The sequence below is a fragment of the Gouania willdenowi genome, chromosome 10 (genome assembly GCF_900634775.1).
Source record: "Gouania willdenowi chromosome 10, fGouWil2.1, whole genome shotgun sequence".
NCBI classification, from domain to species: domain Eukaryota; kingdom Metazoa; phylum Chordata; class Actinopteri; order Blenniiformes; family Gobiesocidae; genus Gouania; species Gouania willdenowi.
The window spans coordinates 21,320,677-21,339,398 of NC_041053.1; the positions used below are offsets into that span (position 1 = coordinate 21,320,677).

Sequence of the window (18,722 nt, forward strand, 5' to 3'; positions counted from 1 at the left end):
GAAGAAAGTCATCTGTAGCAGCTGTAAATCTGTAATAACTTCGACCAATGGAAAAGAAACAAATTGTTTTTCTTTAACCAATCACGTCTCCCTGTCTCCCTGCTCATTGTCGATTTGTCACATGCACAACCTCACACTGAAAGCGCGTCACCGCTGACAGAGTTTTTGGTCACGTTTTTTAACAAGTATGATGGTGAAGTTTATTGTTTACTTACTGCTGAATGAGACAACAAAGTTTCTACACAGTACAAGCGATGAGCTGAGCTCCTCTTCTGCAGCAGCTGTGTGCATGCATGTGAGTGAGATGGAACACAGGGGCGAGGGGGGTAAAGGCGGAGCCGTCGGGGAGGCTACATTCAAAATCATGCTTGCTTTTGAAAATCACCCACCCTTAATTTAATAAAGAGAACAAGTGATCATTCAGAATAAGATGTTTTCTTGTATGCTTACAGATTATTGTTAATAATATTCCTCAACAGGATAGGTCAAATTCAGGAGGAAAAAAAATCACATCATTGTATATACCATTGCATTATTATGTTTTTTTTTTAAGTGTGCAGGAGTAGGGGGTACATGGATCCAGGTTAAATGTCTGAAATGAAAGCGTACGGGACTGTGAAAAGTTTGGGAACCACAACAGGGTTATAGCAAAGATTGAAATGCACACATTTAAAAATGATGCACTTAATGCAGCGGTTTCCATTGCTCTCTTATTCTCTGCTGGATTTTTGTGAATGATCTACTACAGTGATAAACGCCACCATTCCAACACATGGAGGAAGAAAAAAACCCAGAAGATGATGAACTGACAGTTTATTTATATGACAGAGGCAGACGGAGACATGAGCAAATATCCTGATTTTACTGTAAACTTGTGTTGCCATGTTTGTGGAAAGGAGATGAAAACCGAGACGCGGTTGACAGGTTTTCTGCACGTCAGCCACTCACATGTCCATCCACAACCCACTGAAATAAGCAACCTCACAAGGCCCTGTCAACAATTCTCTCTCTCTCTCTGACTCGCTTGTAATGCATTGAGAGCACAAAGCAAAAGGAAATCTGAAATAAGAGGCAGCATATGGTTAGTGCCACGGTGATGAATAGCTTAGAACACCCCATACTATTTTCAAACATGCTGCGTGGGTTGAAACATGTTGTTATGCTCCAAAGGTGTGATATTTTCAGAGTGTAGAGAGAGATCTACAATTTACTGTTTCAAAATAAATTCCTTTGAAATGTATTTGTTTTTTTGGGGTAAATTTTTACACTATTATTTCTGCTGTCCAGGATCACAGGACTGACATCTCTTCACTGTAATGACTTCAAAGTGAAAAATGCATTCAAAAGCATACCTTGTTGTTGCTGTTGTTTCATTATCAATTTTTCTTTAATGAACAGCTTTTCTCGCCGTCTCCGCTCCTGTTCATCCTTTAAAGGTGTTGCTTTGTTCAAACCTCCTGTAATGAGTTTGCAGGGTCCTGCAGCACTTACTTAGATTTATTTTTTTTTTACGAGCTCTCTCATCTCATGGGTGGTTTATGATATCAATGTTTTTCTCCTATAGGTTGTGACCCTGGGGAAGAACAGCCGTGGTTACCACTACATTCTGGCCAATCTTGTGAGTAATAACTATGCCGTTCCCTGGAGATGAACTGAGACTTGCTGTTTGATGGAACTTTGTTGCAGCTGTGAGCGCAAGCTGTACACACAATGAGGGATTCAAATAATTCAACATAATGTAAAAGAAGACAAACATTCAGAATCACAAAAAACTTTATTAATCTCCGAGGGGTAATTATAAAGGCAAAGAGCTGCAAACAGCAATAATGCACTACACAATACAGCCTAAAAAATTAATTTATGTTTATCTTACCAAAAGCAAGACTAGAAGTTAAATGAAGACGTCTGTCTGTTCAAGGGATTAATTTGTGGAATAATGTTGATAAAGAAATAAAAATGAGTAACGCATTATTTAATTTCAAAAAGAGAGAAATATATAATATATTAGAAAAATATAGTTGTATTAGAAAAATATAATTGTGTTTTTGTTAAAATGTTGTATATAAAAGAAGGTACATCTATATAGATGTCTGTCTATATATCTCTATCTATATATGTCTATATATATATATATATTTGTACTTGTTGAATGCTTGCATTTCTTTTGTATGTGAAATTGGAAAAGGTATCTTGAATGTTATTTATGTTGGGCATATAGGCATTTTTGCTTCTGCCTGTTTCAGTCTTGTTGTATATCTTTAAATTGTGATTTATGTTTGAATATTTCTTGTGTTAGATTGCAACAAACCAACTGAATTAGAAAGGTTGTAGGCCAAACTAGATGAATGAATGAATGTGAAAAAGAAAGGTAAGATGCAACGATGGCCATGAGAGTGCCAAATGCTTATGTATAAGTTAAAAATATTAAAATAAAATAAAAATAATGATTTATGATTTTTGTATTGTATTTTGTTTGGACAAAAATGGCCTTTTATGGCCTTTTACATTTTTTTTTATTTTTTTATTTACATTGTTTATTGGACACAAGTATCAGTTTTTGCAAAAAGTCAAAGGCCAAAAAACTACCCTGGTTAGATTGAATTCATCTAAAATGTGTTAATCTTTGGGCAAATAATATTCATCATAAACCAGACCTCGGTAATAAGAAGTATTTCTGTGTTAGGCTATAGAATGCTCTGATATTTGTGAGACCTCGCTAAGATGCCTTTAAAAAACAACAATCAGATGATTTAGAATCACATTAAAATGTGTTTTTCCAGTGTTTTTATGGAACACAAGTGTTGACATCTGTAAAGGAACCCATGTTACCCCTCACAGTGTGAAACAACAGTTAAGCCTCAATGAAATATCAAACTCATGCTGATTTCTCCGTCATTTTTTTTAAATGATTTTTTCTTTTATTACTTTGCAAACTGCCAAAGCAGCTACTAGCATTGTGTAATGCTTTGCCTCAGGTCAGATATTAAAACTTCAAAGGTAAATAAACTGCATTAATATCCTCCTCCCCTGATTTCTCTCTTCGTCTCATCTCAGGGATTTACTAACGTAAGCCTGGACAAAGTGTTTGCTGGTGGAGCCAACATTTCTGGATTTCAGATAGTCAACCCTGAGAACCCCATCGTGCAGCAGTTTATGCAGCGCTGGGAGCGGCTCGATGAAAGAGAATTCCCCGAAGCCCGCAACTCTCCTCTGAAGGTACAGTGCGTACATACATGGTCTTTTGTTGAGCGTGCACAATACACCCATCAGCCCCTCTGAAGTGCTTCCTATCGGCTCGTCTACTCTCCGTTTGCCTTTGTCATTCGCTCGTCCTCCCAGCCCTTTACTTCTTCTATCTACGCTTTGCATCTTTTCCAGAAATCAATATATTGATACACAGTGCAAGCCAAGGTTATATTGCTGCTTCGATTTACATCTAATTAAACAATGATCAAGAAAAAATTGATTTTGAATGGCATTTAATTAGATTTTGTTATGGTGCAGTAGTCAACAAACAAGTGGCCCACCCTCCCAGTGGTAAAAAGGTCAGGCAAAGTTGCAGGAGAAGTGCGTGGGAACAAAATCGAGCTGGAATATTCCGTGCTGAAAGTTTGGAAGAGGTCCTGATCCCCAGACAAGTCCTGGCTTTTCTAATCAAATCCATCTCTGCAAACTTTTGTTTCTATTCCCAGGTTGGGTGTCAGATCTTGCTCCCTTCTTGGTTGCACCAACCTGACCTTGAGGCACTGACTGCCCCAATTTGTTTTCTTATTTCACCAACTGTACAACAAAAACAGAAAGCTGATTTTTATCCCTCTGTTTAGTCTCAGTTTTTTTCATATGTTTTGCTTTTGTTTTTGTAACAGTACACATCAGCGTTGACCCATGATGCCATTCTGGTGATAGCAGAAGCCTTCAGATACCTGCGGCGCCAACGTGTTGATGTCTCCCGTCGAGGCAGCGCAGGAGACTGTCTAGCCAATCCAGCTGTACCTTGGAGCCAGGGCATAGACATCGAGAGAGCTCTCAAAACGGTAAGGGACAAGAGAAATGGAGGGGGTGAGTTGAAAAATAAAAAAAAAAGCTGGAAGAAATGAGGCAGAGATAGTGAGTGAGAGTGTGATAAAGATGGAAAGTGACAGAGAGAAGGGAAGAGAGCACCAAGCTATTCTCCTTGGTCTGCCTCCAGATATCTCTACACAGCGCTCACTCAAACCAGGGCGCTCATTACCATAAAACTACATATTTTATTTAAGTCTATCCAGTTTATCATTTGATTAACAGACTTCCTGCCCTCCGACACCCTAATACTATCTGTGTATGCAAAGTGATGACTGTAATACACTCTGATGTCTCTCCCCGTCTGTCCATCAGGTCCAAGTGCAGGGAATGACTGGGAACATCCAGTTCGACAACTATGGCCGCCGGACCAATTACACTATCGACATTTACGAGATGAAAACAGGTGGGCCGAGGAAGGTAAGGCAGACCAACGTCACCTTGTCAGCTTTCATCAATCAACTGTCAAATCCAGGTCAGATAAAAAGAAAAAGTCTTTGTCAGCTATCAGTTGACATAAAACATGACGAATGACCGGTTTACATGTCAACCTAATAAAGCCGGAACCAGTCAGTGCCGAGAATGTTTTACTTGTACCGATTCACCAAAAGTGTGTTGCTGTGAAACTTTGCAAGATATTCAGAACTATCTGGATCGGTAGTGATCCTTATCATGGTTCCACGATTATTCACACTTTAAAGGCTTGTAAAAAAAATAATATCCCAATTAATACCGATACAGTTGGTCCAAATGTTTGGACATCCCATTAAAAACAAGAAAAAAATAAGAAAAAATTCCAATTAAATGGATCCGATCTCGATATGGTCTGTGGGGTAATTGAGTCAATTTTATGGAGAACATCAATTACAAACCGAGATATACACTTTTGAAATTTTGCCAAAGATGATTATAGTTTTCTTTTCTTTTTTTAAACTGATCCAGAAACAGTAAATTTGACAAAATATAATCCTGCTAACAGTCAAACAAACAAATAAATACATTCTGGTAAAAATATAACCAAAATAGTGAGACTTTCTGATCACATCACAACAGAATAACAGCATACAAATGTATTATCATGATTTTACATTTGAAAACACCAAACAAAAAAAAAATAGAATAAACTGAACAGGGTTGTAACACCTTGTTCAAACAAATCACACTCATTACTGCCTCTCAGGCTGGAGGATGAATTGCATGAGTAACAAATTAAAAAGTTTAAAGGATGTGCTGGGTGCAGGGTGGCACCTAGGAAACGACAACCCTGTGACACATGACACCTACACCCCATTCCCTGGCGCCCAACGCCAAGAAACACCCCTGGAACTGATTTAAAAAAAATAAAGATTGAGGTCCAAAATTAACTTAATAAAGATTTATATTTCCAATAGACAGTACAACATTTTTTTTTAAGATATTACAATCTTGTGATACATTTGCCTTTTTCGGAAATGTGAAAGTTTCTCAAACTTCTGCCTGTGAGAACCGAGCAGATCGTCTCATACATTCTCCCTCTCCATAAGGTAGCTGCATTGATGAGCTTTGCCGAGCATCCTAAGCCCCACAAATCACAGAGCCAGCAGTCGGAGGGCTAAAACTGTCCCATGATGTAAGACTTTTTGTTACCGTGAGACAGCCTGAATGTGAATTCCCATCCTCCCGTGGCAGTAACTACCATTCAAATATCCAATTACAGTAAAGGGGGAATAAAGATTTTCTCTGGCTCCGCTAATAAATGGTGATTACAGCTTGTACATTCACATCAAAACCAGCACCATGTGATGACCTCTGGTGGTATTTCACAACATCACTGAGACGGCCGTGAATTTGTCGTTAGCGGTGTGAGTGTGGGCTTAGTCTGAGATGACGTATGATGATCATCCTCCAAAACACATGCGTAAATTAGCCAACCCTTTGCAACAACTGCACATTCCTGCTCAGCTAAACAGAGGTCAGAGCCTTGGAGGGCGAGAGTGGGAAGAAAAGGAGGTCAGAGGGAGAGTGAGGAAGTGAAGGAAGATGAGACAAGCCGGGCAAGGCACTTTGTCAGGACCTGTAGTCTGATTCACCCTGGTGGCAGTTAGAGGATGAAAGGTCTTAGCTGTGACTGTCACCAGTGATGTATAGGCTGATATCTGCCCCAGCTGCTTATAGGGGTGAGATCAGGACACTGTCTCAGTGGCACAGGTCCCCAACAGGCACTTCTCCCAAGCGCCTCGTTTCGACTATCACTGTCGGACCAGCGCTAAGAGCAAACATTTAAGATTCTGTCCCAGTGGCTGTAGCTGAAGCAGGGTTCCCGCGGACCCTTGAAAAGTCTTAAAAGGCATTCAATTCATGAATCTAAAATTAAGGCCTTAACTGTCATTAAAATGTCTTGAATCATTATTTCAACATTTTAAAATTTTAACACATAACTATAATTTCATGATTGTAATTCGTCTCACATTTCAAAATGAATGGTAGCATTTGTTTTTTTAAATGTATAAACAACATGGGAAAATATTTAATGAGAAATGCCTGTCCAACATTTTTCTCAATGGCTTTTATTTTTTGTATTTTTGTTGTTTTATAGATTGCTGGCTATTTTTGTGGTCATCTTGTGTTTTTAGAATGATTTTGATTATTTTTGTGTGATTTTTGTGTATTTTTCTGGCATTGTGTATTTCTGCGTGTTTACTTTGGGGGCCGCCAGTTGCACGTCTAGAGAATAGACAATAGAAAAAAATGACCCTAATCCTATGTAAGTGATGCAGTGGTTTTTTCCCCCACTAGGTATGTTTACTGTGAAGTTGGTCTTGCATTTAATTTCAAATGGCAATAAAAAGTCTTAAAAAGTCTAATTTGACTAAATGTGTAGGAACCCTGTAAAGTTTAGCTGCTTTCTAGCGCCTCCACTTGGAATAAAAACCTGGTGCACTGTTGTACACCTGTTTGTCCCAAACATTTCAAGATCTGAGCAATGAAAAATGGAGACCAGATGTGGGTGGAAAAGCCCTGCCAGCAACAGTTAGACTATTGGCAACAACATATGCAACACGTTTCATCATGAGCCAGAGCAGCCATTATTTCAGATGGGCAAACAAACACTTGACATTGGTTTGACTTAAGCATCTGTACAGCAGAATACTGAGTAACTCCAATTGCAGCCACAGTGCTTTGGAAAACGGTGCAGCCACTAGAAGATTATGTTAAATTATTAAATGTGTATGCAGTTCACAGGCCTGGATATCAATAATTTATCATGAAACCTGGGAAGCTGAAATAAGGAGGGAGGGAATTTGCTCACCATATGCTTATGTATTGCAAGGGAGGAGTTCGTTTTCTGCACGTTTGGCTGTTTGAACTGATATGATCATAAAATCCTCTACTACCTTTTACAATTGTGACATCTAACTGCCATTTGAAAGTAGAAATACAAACACTCCTCTGAGGCATAATGGGAAAATATGTTTTCCAGGTCTGTTTCTGTACTCTGCTCATTTGTTTGCATTCTGGTTGGACTTTAGAGAAGAGGCAGGAAGCCTTTGGGATGTAGTGTTTGTTGTTTTAACGAGGCCTGTATCGCTGCTGTACCCAGTAATAAATGCAAGTGTACCTTCTGTGTGCTCATTAACATGTTGTCAGCGAGTCATACTTGATCACTTATTATTGTTTTCTCTTTGCAGATTGGGTACTGGAACGAGTACTCGCGATTTGTAAATATTATGGACCCGCAGGTCTCCAACGACTCCAACGACTCAGTGGAAAACCGAACGATTGTGGTCACTACTATTATGGTACACTTTCCATGCAGTTTTAACTGTTTCACGTATTCTGCCACTCAAGGTCATGGTGTTGATTCCAATGAGTGATACATTCTGTCCTGGGCGGGTAGAACCACATCTTTTTTGTGTTGCTTTCCATCCACTTGCTACATGTTGAAACAGTCGGTCTGGCGGGCAGGGGAGTGTTTCAACTGTATCTGTGTGGGTGTCAAAGCATTTTGATTTCCCATACTTCAGTGGCCTGTCGTAGCAGTGACATCACAATAATGGTAAATGATTATGGTTGACTCCATCAATTACAAAAAAAAGCATACAAACGCATACGTAAGTAGACCTGTCTGTCCTCATCAAGTAAATGTTCAATGACACTTGGGATGGACTGGCTGCAGAATGACTACAGAATAAAACAATGGTTTTACAACCCAGGCAAAGCAAAATAAGTACAATTGGAGGAATATGACCATGTGGTAATTCCCCTGGTTATCACTTCTCCAATCTATTCTGTTTTGCTTCTTGGTGTGTTCTGTGTTGAAGTATACTAAAGACCTATCGAAGCGTTTTAAAGCCATCCTCACCTTCCAAATGTTGTTCCAATGAACAACACATTTGAGGCTTAATTTTTCATGCTACGGAAACACAAACATGTCTATTTACGTTTTAATTATTTTCAATGTTAACCAGAGTAAAAACCTAAGAAAGGTGATCAGCATATAGCTGCAATTTCCCCAAAGAATAAATTTGATTTCTTAATCTTTCAACCAAAGAAACATTTGACAATTCCAAGATGAGAAATACCTTTTGCAGGTAAACATTTGTTGACTAATTATACATTCAACACAGAACAAACAAACCATTGCTCTTCTACTTGCACTGTAACTGAATGTGGCTGTAAAGACCATGCCTGCTCCTCTGAGCAGTAACGTTTGATAATGATAATGTGCTCTGTAAAAGAAAAGACCAGCATTTTTAAAAGGAGACGAACTTTGGCACGCTCATGCTCTCCTGGTCATACATATACAGTCTATATTTCGTTAAGTTTTATTTTATAAAGTATTTATTGCATTTTATGGAAATCAAGTAATGGCTCTTTTTTTCTGTTAGCGATTTTGATTTTACTTTAATGGAATGAAGCAGCCTTTACCTGCGCATTAATGCAATGTGCTTGGTTATGTTGAGATAGAATGGGCACTCTCTGATCCCTCTCCTGTCACTGGCATTTACTTATGAAACCCATTTCCATACCCACCCACCTCTGAGCTGACCCACACCTTGCCTAACAATGACCAACCAGCCTTCCTGAAACTAAATCTAGCCTTTTGTGTTGTCCATAAATATGCATATTTACTGATAATCCATCCCCCCTGTAATGAAACCTTTGCTCTCCCTTCATATTTATCAATATTTGAATGAAACAGAGTTGCACCTTTTGGGTGGAACTGGGTGAGGGGCATTGGGCTTGGTGTCTGCTGGCTAACACAGCTTGATGAGAGCAGTGTGACTGTGTGTTCGCTCTGCTGCTATCAGTGCATATTTGTGCATTCCCAGGGCATCATCTGAGTGTGCACCACTGCATGGATGTGGTCACAGCAGCTTATAGTGTTTTTAACTGAATGTGTGTGTCTGTAAGGGGGTTAAGGGGGGAGTGCGCGTGAGCATGCACCAACACTCAATAGTGCATTTGTGCATTTTTCTGTTTAACCTGTTCTGTGCTTAGGCATTGGAATGAATAAACCAGCGTGTGTTTGAATCAACAGGAAGCCCCTTATGTGATGTTCAAGAAAAATCATATGCATCTGGAGGGGAATGACAGATATGAAGGCTACTGCGTCGATTTAGCGTCTGAGATTGCCAAACATGTTGGAATTAAATACAAACTGTCTATAGTAATGGATGGAAAGTATGGCGCCCGAGACCCTGAGACCAAGACGTGGAACGGGATGGTGGGTGAACTGGTCTACGGGGTGAGTACTGGGAGTCTCAAATTCACTGATTACATGACAGTTTGCAAGGAACTTCAACATGAGAGGAGATCTCATTTTTCTGTCTTAAGGTCATTACCAACTCAAGGTGAACTGATCAGCTCTTGCCCAGTTCAATGCTGTCTAAGGACACTCAGCTGTGAGTGAATTTGTCAAATGCAGCCTAAGCATTGGGGGAGTAGGTGATCATCTTGAGACGGAGAAAATGAAATCATTTATCAGTGCTGTTCGTTGCAATTAATACGTCTTGCTTAGCCTAGAACACTGGGTTTTTGCCGTCTTTGTCTTTCTTTGCATACAAAATCAGAGGTAGGTACGAGAAAACGGTCCATATGGCAAACATACTGTAATCACTTTGATGAATGAGGATTGCATGCCTTTGAAGTGATTGTGTAATTATGTTCAATGTTTCATGTGTATGATGAATATGCCACGTTGTAAATTCACAGCTGAGAAAATCTGCTTCAGAATCAACAGCTAAATGGTGGTGTGCGTCTCTGAAGCAACTAGATCCATATGTGTTGAGCTCCATTAGGGCTGAGCCTCACACATTTGCAAAGGGTCATACCGTGTTTTACATCTGACAGCGCTCGAGCTCTCGCAACACCTCCAGCATTCCTAAATTAACCCCCCCTCACCACCTCCCACCCCCGTTCAATGCTGGTGCCTTTTTGTGAAGCCACACAATCGTTGAACCAGGGCCAAATACAAAATGCATGAGGGTGAGGCTTCCTCCTCTGTTCAATTTCCTAACTATCAGGCTCAGAGATTGCCTGGTTTGATGTGCTATCGCCTCCAAATGATTCCTCAAATGGGAAAAGTCCACTCCCTACAGATGGATGGGGGAAGAAATATCACAATCACATCACTGTCAAGCCTCTCCTGCCCTGCAATTTTACAGCAGGTGGGCCCGGACTAATAGTTTTGTACGTTTTGACCTTTTGACCAGTAAATTAATTTGATTTTAGTTGTCTTTTAAAGGTTAGGCCCGAGGCTGCTCTTTATTGCTTTGTTTCCCTCGCCATTGATTGACTGCTGCTTACGCCTGCACATGGATTAAATGGTTATAGCCCGTCACAATGCTGTGTTGACAGGGTAAAGAAAACAGTCATGTTTATTGGCTCCATTTGTGCTGCTCCTGGTCTGACCTTGTAAGAAACATTTTCTGCTTGAACCCAATGTTTTCTTCTGTTTATTGTTAACCTGCTACAATACAAAGGATTGTCTTCTAGGCGGTGGTTGCTTTGAAGAGGAGTGTTTATTTAATTAAACACACACACTCATGGGCTGCAGTCACACCAGCTAACGTGATTAATTATTTCCGTATTGCCTTTACGCAGGAACTCATTGTGATTTCTAAAAAGGCAGCACCACCTCTATTGATGTGATGTGATAACGTAATGTGAATGAAGCAGCCGAGCAAATGAGGGAGATAAAGAGAAACAGCTTGGAGGAAAGGAAGCTAATGGGAGAGTTACCTTTGAAATCCTGTGGACTGAAAGGTTTTTGAAGCACATTCAAGACGTGCTAGTGTTTATATTGTTGTTTTAAGATCAGTGCTTCCCCATTTGATTTACTCACTTTTTTTTTTTTTTTATAGAAAACACCGGCCTTTTTGTGAAATATATTTGATTAGAATTTTTTTTAAGAGATTTATGATTTTTGGTCTACATGTACAACTCTTAACTCTCAGACTGGTTTCAGACCAGATCAGCTGAATTTAAACACGACCCAAAGCACTTGTTGCAGATTTACTCTTTATTCATGAGAAAAATGAATAATGACCGAGTGCAACTACTTCATAGAGGTTTTAACAACTTTACTCAGAATTATGGAGTGCTGACGCTGCGGTCCCGCTGTGCTTGTTTGCTTTTACAGAGGGGGCGGGGCTTCACTGTTACTCTAGCACTGCCAAAGGTCTTCTGAGGATGTAAGATAAACACTCTTACTTACTTTACATCCTTGATATGTGACAAATGTGTCTCTTGTGTTGGTGCTGACATTAAGCGCACCACTTAATTTTGAATGTCAACCAGTGAGCCTAATGATGTACTTGATGGTCAGAGGGCCACAGAGATTGGTCACTGAGCCATTGTGGGAGAAGCAAGGGAGCCACTAGACCCTAGTATTAGGCTAAAAATGATCTCCAACACTGCAGAACTTCCTCCAAGCTGTTTTTGTCCTGTTTCACTCTTGTGCTTTTATTTTATGTCTTCCTTCACCAGTTAGCAGGTGGCAGTTTATCTCTTAAAAAGTAATATGAGACTAAAACTCACTAAAAGAATTCTCTCTTTTACAGCTTCAGCAATTCACACATGCTTTTTGAAAGTTTTCCCTTAATGTGGTCATGACTAATGCTTGCTGTGCATGTCCCTGTTTCCAGAGAGCAGATATAGCCGTTGCACCTCTCACCATTACTCTGGTTCGAGAGGAGGTGATAGACTTTTCCAAGCCATTTATGAGCTTGGGCATCTCCATTATGATAAAGAAGCCACAAAAGTCCAAGCCTGGTGTGTTCTCCTTCCTGGACCCGCTGGCCTATGAAATCTGGATGTGTATAGTGTTTGCCTATATTGGGGTCAGCGTGGTCCTGTTCCTGGTCAGCCGGTTCAGTCCCTATGAGTGGAACCTGGAGGAACAGGATGAGACCAAAGACCCTCAGACTCCCCCTGACCCGCCCAATGACTTTGGCATCTTCAACTCACTCTGGTTCTCACTGGGTGCCTTCATGCAGCAGGGCTGTGACATCTCTCCCAGGTGGGTCAGCTCCAGTAGACACATGCAATAGTACTTAAGATTCCAAAGACTTACACTACGTTCACACTCCAGGTCTTAACGCACAATTCAGATTTTTGTGTGCGATCGTTCATATAACATATTAAATGTGTCCTTCAATCAGTTTAGAGTATGAACGGAATGCAACACTGAAGTGTCCCGCATGTGCAGAAGTGGTCCTAAGGTGACCCAGGCAGAATTTTTTTTTTCAACAGAAGTCAGCACTTCATAACTTTAAGCAGACTAAGTCTGCAGTGTGATGGCTTCTCCTTCTATCTTTACAACGCACTGTTTGGTCAACAGTGGTGGGATAAGGATGTCAGCAGCTTCAATGATGCAGAGTTAATTTTGAATTTCCAAATGACAAAAGGAACAGTTTATTTTTAGAATCATGATGTTTTCGCGTAGTGATGACGTAGAAGTCGTATAAAAAGTGCCTCGGTCAACCAGACTGCAGTCACATCGCAATACGTATCAGATTTAGGACGACGTATGAAAGTGACCTAAGTTGGATTTGAAAAAATCTGAATTGTGATTTTCAGACTGCCTTTAACAGATCTGATATAGGTTGTATATACACAAAAAGATCGGATTAGGGTCGCATTTGCCTGCAGTGTGAACATAGCCTTAGATACGCACAGTAGATTCATTTATTTTGTTGGGTTTCTGTTGATGTTCGTGCTGAGAAGATTTATCTAACTATATAAACAAAATAGTTTCTCCAGGCTATGAATCTGACTTTGATTTGATGGTTTCACAGTCGATTAAAGACTTGGATTAGAGTAAAGTTGTAACCAATTTCCCTTGTAATGTGCTGTTTTAGAGTGCTGATGCAGTACTGGGCTGTTTAAGCAATTTACAAGAAAATTGTGATGACTCACGCTTTTTCGTACATTAGGCACAACTGTTTGTTCTTAGCTGCCTGATAGGCACCACATGTGACCGTGTGATTACATTCTGTGTTTCACTATCATCAACCTCTGTGTCTTAGGTCTCTGTCGGGCCGTATCGTAGGTGGTGTGTGGTGGTTCTTCACCCTAATCATCATCTCTTCCTACACGGCTAACCTCGCTGCTTTTCTGACTGTGGAAAGGATGGTTTCTCCAATAGAAAGTGCTGAAGATCTGGCTAAGCAGACTGAGATAGCATATGGCACTCTTGACTCAGGTTCCACTAAAGAGTTTTTTAGGGTGAGTAAAATCAGAAAAACATCTGCTTTATTCTGCCATTTTCTCTTTGCTTTTCATCTAAAATGGCAAATAATGAAGCGACTGAAATGTTTTGGCCTCAAATGTGCTGAAGAAACTCTGTGTAATGTCCTTGATAAACTTCTTTTCACGTCTTAAACTATTTTGTGCCGTTAGTTCAGCACTCTTGACCTCCACAAATAAGGCATGTGGACAGAGAGGCAGTTCTTGAACTCTTATGACTCAGGAGCAGAATTAATGCAGCCGCACTGCAGCGTGCAACCTTGAGGCAGAGGGGCTGTCAGCAGAAAGGGTGATAACACGGAACACTCAGAGGTGATAAAAATTAGAGGATAATCAAAGCACCCACATCAGACTCTAACTCGAAAGGGTCAGTTCATGAAGTATAATTAGCTAGCCAGCTACGGCTGGCAAATTGAACCTGATGAAGAAGAGCCCCGCAGGTCAGACACAGTCGGCTGAAAGACACATTTGATGGAATGAGCAATGCGTCCATCAGCAAGAGGGATGAGCTAGCAGTTGGCTTGTAAGTAAAGAGAATGTAAATCTAAAGCACAGCAGTCTTTAAAAGGCAGCCATCACTATGCAGGGGTTAAACAGCGCTGCATATCTTCAGGTGATCGAGCTACAGCTGTGAAATCTTTGGCTTGTGGCGGGCTGCATTAGCGGTTTAGTGTTGAAAAAGAATTAATGAAACAGCACTTTGCCTGTGATGTTGAAAAGGCAATATGACAGTCTTTCATCTCCAGCTCCCACATTACTCATCAGCAGGAGAGAGACAATTCATGTGTTTCCCAGCTGCAGCCTGTTGGCAGAGAGAGCACTTCATTTGTATTACCCCTGGGTTGAATTTGCACATAAAGCACAGAATCAAGTCCATGTTTTTTCCCTGACAAAAAATAAGCAGGATATCATTAAACGAAATATATATATCTATTATTTTATGTCTGCAAACTCTCTTTTAAACAGTACACTGTGATGAAAATAGTATGTAGTTCATTTTAGGGAGTGGTGTGCGTGATTACCTTGACCGCCTCTCTTTATCCCCATCAGAACAGCTCGCAGACTGTCATTACTTTCCCATTCATCAGCGAATGGTTTGCTTGTTGGACAATAGAGAAGTGGTCACAGGGTCCTGCAAGTGGCATTCCCAACACTGCGAACAGGAAATGACATGTATGGGCTGCTAAACCAAGACACTTTTAATTAAAGCAGCGGAAAACTTATGAGGTAGAAACAAACTGATGAATAGGAAGTTCAAGTTTAATTTCAAATCTGCTTTCCAGCAAATGCATTCAGGCTTAATTAGACCCATACGGTATCAGCCAGCTGGAAATTTTAGGTCCAATGTTTCACACACGACATATGTCATCATCTCCGACACCGGTGGCTTTTAATGTTTGATGACTTCACCTGGATCATCTCCCAAAGACAAGAAAACAACACTTTCTAAATGAGGGGGAAAGAAATGAGTTTGTTCTGACGGTACTACAATGAGGAATTTCAAAGTGAATGCATTTTTTTTGATCAGCATGAGAAAGCAGAAAATAATCAAGCAAATTATGTAACCTCAATCATTTTAGTTTCTGTTTCCAAATAAATAAATGGAAGATAATTAAAGCTGCCACCCACGTTAACTGTTTTTATTTAAATGTTACTGTGATTTGTGTTGACATAATTTTTGTTCAAGCTGTTTGTATTCCCCGTGATTTTGGAATGAAGTAAAAAAAAAAAAAATTCTTCTATGCATGCGTCTATGCAACTCCAAATTCAACGCGCGAAAATGTCAACAAACGGAGTGTTTATGGTGGAGAAGAAAAACTTGCGAGCAGCAATTTCAACTTTCTTTTTGGAGTAATTGATGTTCGATTTATTGCTCTATGAGGCAAACACTTGGATTTTATCTCATAAATAAATATTGTGGGTAGCAGCTTTAATAACAATAATTAGAAATCCCGTAGAAAACGTATCACTCGTTCTCAGCTTTTGAGGAAGCTGAGGAGATTTGGCTGCTTCTCTCCACAGGACAGTAGATCTGTCTGTTGACGTTAACCAGTGGAAGCCTGAATGCCTGCAGGGGATTGGCAGTGCCCTTTACTTACTTTTCTCTCCTCACATCTTTACTTGAATGTTTGAGCACCTTTTGTCTCCAGTCAGTGTGTTTCACATTTACATAATGCCTGATAGCTTAGAGTTTTAGCTTTGCATTTCTTCAGAATAGCAGCTGTTGTGGTCTGCTTTATGGTTGCACTTTGTTTCTGCCACGGAACTTTTTTATTCCATCACTTCAATAGTGTTTTGGAATATTAGGGAGTGATACGGGATACATTTTAGGACGTCCTCAGGACTCAGAGTGAGGTGTCAGGAAAACCTCCGTCAAATGAAACGTCCTCAGGCTTCAAAATAAACGTCATCATACTGAACAGATTCAGGCCGTAAAACACGACATGGCGTTTTATTTTGAAGGAACCGGAAGTACACATGACAAAGTATGTTGAAAAGCCATTCTTTCCTTGTATTATATGTTACTATGTCCATGTCCTTGTGTATACGCCATGTCTGTATCTTTTATTGCCATTGTCTTAAATGTATGAGGACTACGGCTGGAAAGTAGTTCATGGCTAACTGGGGGTTTCCACTGGATACGTCTCCGCTGCGCCACGGCACCGATCCGGTTTTGCCCCGCTCTCCGCTAATCCCACCGTTTGCATTTTGAGTGCGCTGCGGTGCGCTCCGGTCGGACGACTGTGACGTCACGAGACAGAGCAGTTCTCACGATATTTATATAATCGTGCGAGAACGCAGTTAAATGTATGTGTTATAAACACAACAATAAACAGATAAACAGGTCAGTGTTCTGAATGAAGGAGTACAAGAAGGTTGGACTCTCTGGATTTGTCATAGACACATTTTTTTAGCAACAGAGAAGAGATAAAAGTGCACCAGTAAAACATGAACTAAATCAAAGTTGCTGCAGTTTACAGTGCATTTACAGTATGAGAGGAATCAATATAGTGAATGTGATTTTGTTTTTACACAGTATGACGTTTTGGTGATGTAGTTCCTTGAAATATAATCTGAAGTGTTTTATTTTGAAAAGTAACCTGATATTTTATTGCGGAATACGTGCTTAATTTCCTGTTTAGTTTCATTTGCTCTATGCTGATTGATACGTCGTGCTCCGGTGTCCGCCAGAAATAAAAGCCCTGCGTATATCTGGCGGAGGGCACCGGACTACCGCATCTGGGAAGGAGCAGACACGCACCGCAGCAGACCCGGTAGAAATTAACACATAGAATAAAGTGGAAACCTATCAGCTCCGGTGACGTAACGCAGTGGAGCCGCATCCAGTGGAAATTGCACTCTCCTCTTGAAATAAACAAATAAGGTAAAGTAAAAGTTAAGATATATCAACATATCTGTTTAATAAATACATAATTAAATGAATTGTTGATATATCTTAACCTTTAAAAAATAAATAGAAAATAACTGCTTTCAACTTACTCTAGTATCCGAAGCAGCACATATTGATGACGTCATGTGAACTTCCGGTTTCTTCAAAATACATCGTGTTGTGTTTTAAAGACGATTTATTAACCCCTTAATGGACGTGGCTGGAGGCTAAAACAGGAAACGCCGCTGGTTAAAGATTGTGGAGGCCAGTAATGTTACAGCTTTTGAATGTCATTTTGTTGTGTGTTTATGTGCCAGAATAGGGGGAATAACGTTAGTGGACACGATTTTTTTTAGAATTCAAATTTCTATTGAATTTTTAAAAGCATGGTACATTTATCTGTCAAGGATTTAGCAACTCCTATCTTGCACAAAACATGAGGGCAGACTTCAGTACACCAATCCAGTGAACATAAACAAAACCAGCAGGCCAAAGAGGAAAAATATTGAAATAAAAAAGATAATTATTACAAAAAATACTCGTTACAGCAGAAGAAAGTTAAATCAGGAATACATCTGAAAGGTGACCCTGTCAGGGATGAGATTGAAAATTATTTGGACACGTCATCCACCTTTATGTAGTCCCAGAACCTGTCCCAGGGAGACCCCTTCTCCTACCCTCTGTTGCTGAGTTAGTGGACAAAAATGTAAGTTTTATAGGATTCCAGCGGACCCTTGTGCTCAGAAAAATGAACAATCAAAATGAACAATCAAAGGGTCTATTTGAGGCCATTTCATTTGACAGCATTTGGTCTGACAAATTTGTCCGTTTGGTTTGGCAGACGACAGACGTTTTTCTGAGGATGTCCTAAAATGTACACCGTATGTTTATTCTCTTGATGAGGTTTTGTTCCATCAACCTGGCTCAGTCACATTTTGAAATTATCACCACAAGGAAAGCTGAATGCTATTATTCAGGCCGGGATGACAAAATGATCTAACATGGCTGTTAATAAACATGTAAAGACTGGCACGAGACCGTCAAAGACAACCCCACCGCTGTCTTTTCATGCACTTCATTAAACTCTAACAATGAAAGAATGATAATTGTCCAGAGGAATGAGTGCACGACATTGTTTCTCTGTTTTGTTGAAGACGATTTATACATTTTTGTACAGACAGCAGCCGCCGATATGCATCTTCCTGAACTGCAGGTGTGGTGAGGATGGGAACAACTGCTTGAGTGCACTCAGCAATGCACTTTACTGAGCATGAAAATCAATTTCACGTCTCAGCTATTGTGGCACAGACACTATAGCTTCAGCATGGTCCAACACAGTTGTTTAATAAGTAGCTTTTTATGCAGAGCAGACCTGCATTAGGGCAGGGTTGCATGAAGAAGAGCTGGCAAGGAGACGCACACAAGGAATCCTTAGGTTCCCTGCAGTCCTACGCAGCCCATGTAACACAACTCCCTGAGCTGATGTCACTCTGTGTTTGTGCACAGGACTCACTAAAGGGGGAGGCTCCACTAAAGATTA

At 40.2% G+C, this 18,722-nt stretch overlaps 1 protein-coding gene across 4 annotated transcripts in view; it reads left to right on the forward strand.

Annotated features, from left to right (window-relative positions):
- gria3b (glutamate receptor, ionotropic, AMPA 3b) overlaps positions 1 to 18,722 on the forward strand; it is a 120,997-nt gene that overhangs the window by 84,144 nt on the left and 18,131 nt on the right. For all 4 annotated transcript variants that reach the window (XR_003674965.1, XM_028460146.1, XM_028460147.1 and 1 more), the window contains exons 5-12: positions 1,565 to 1,618; positions 3,055 to 3,216; positions 3,867 to 4,034; positions 4,375 to 4,479; positions 7,728 to 7,838; positions 9,581 to 9,787; positions 12,189 to 12,562; positions 13,572 to 13,770. Coding sequence is in view for 3 of the 4 variants with exons in the window: in XM_028460146.1 (XP_028315947.1) it covers positions 1,565 to 1,618; positions 3,055 to 3,216; positions 3,867 to 4,034; positions 4,375 to 4,479; positions 7,728 to 7,838; positions 9,581 to 9,787; positions 12,189 to 12,562; positions 13,572 to 13,770 (1,380 nt within the window). In the remaining variant the exon portion in view is untranslated. The remainder of the gene's footprint in view (positions 1 to 1,564; positions 1,619 to 3,054; positions 3,217 to 3,866; positions 4,035 to 4,374; positions 4,480 to 7,727; positions 7,839 to 9,580; positions 9,788 to 12,188; positions 12,563 to 13,571; positions 13,771 to 18,722) is intronic.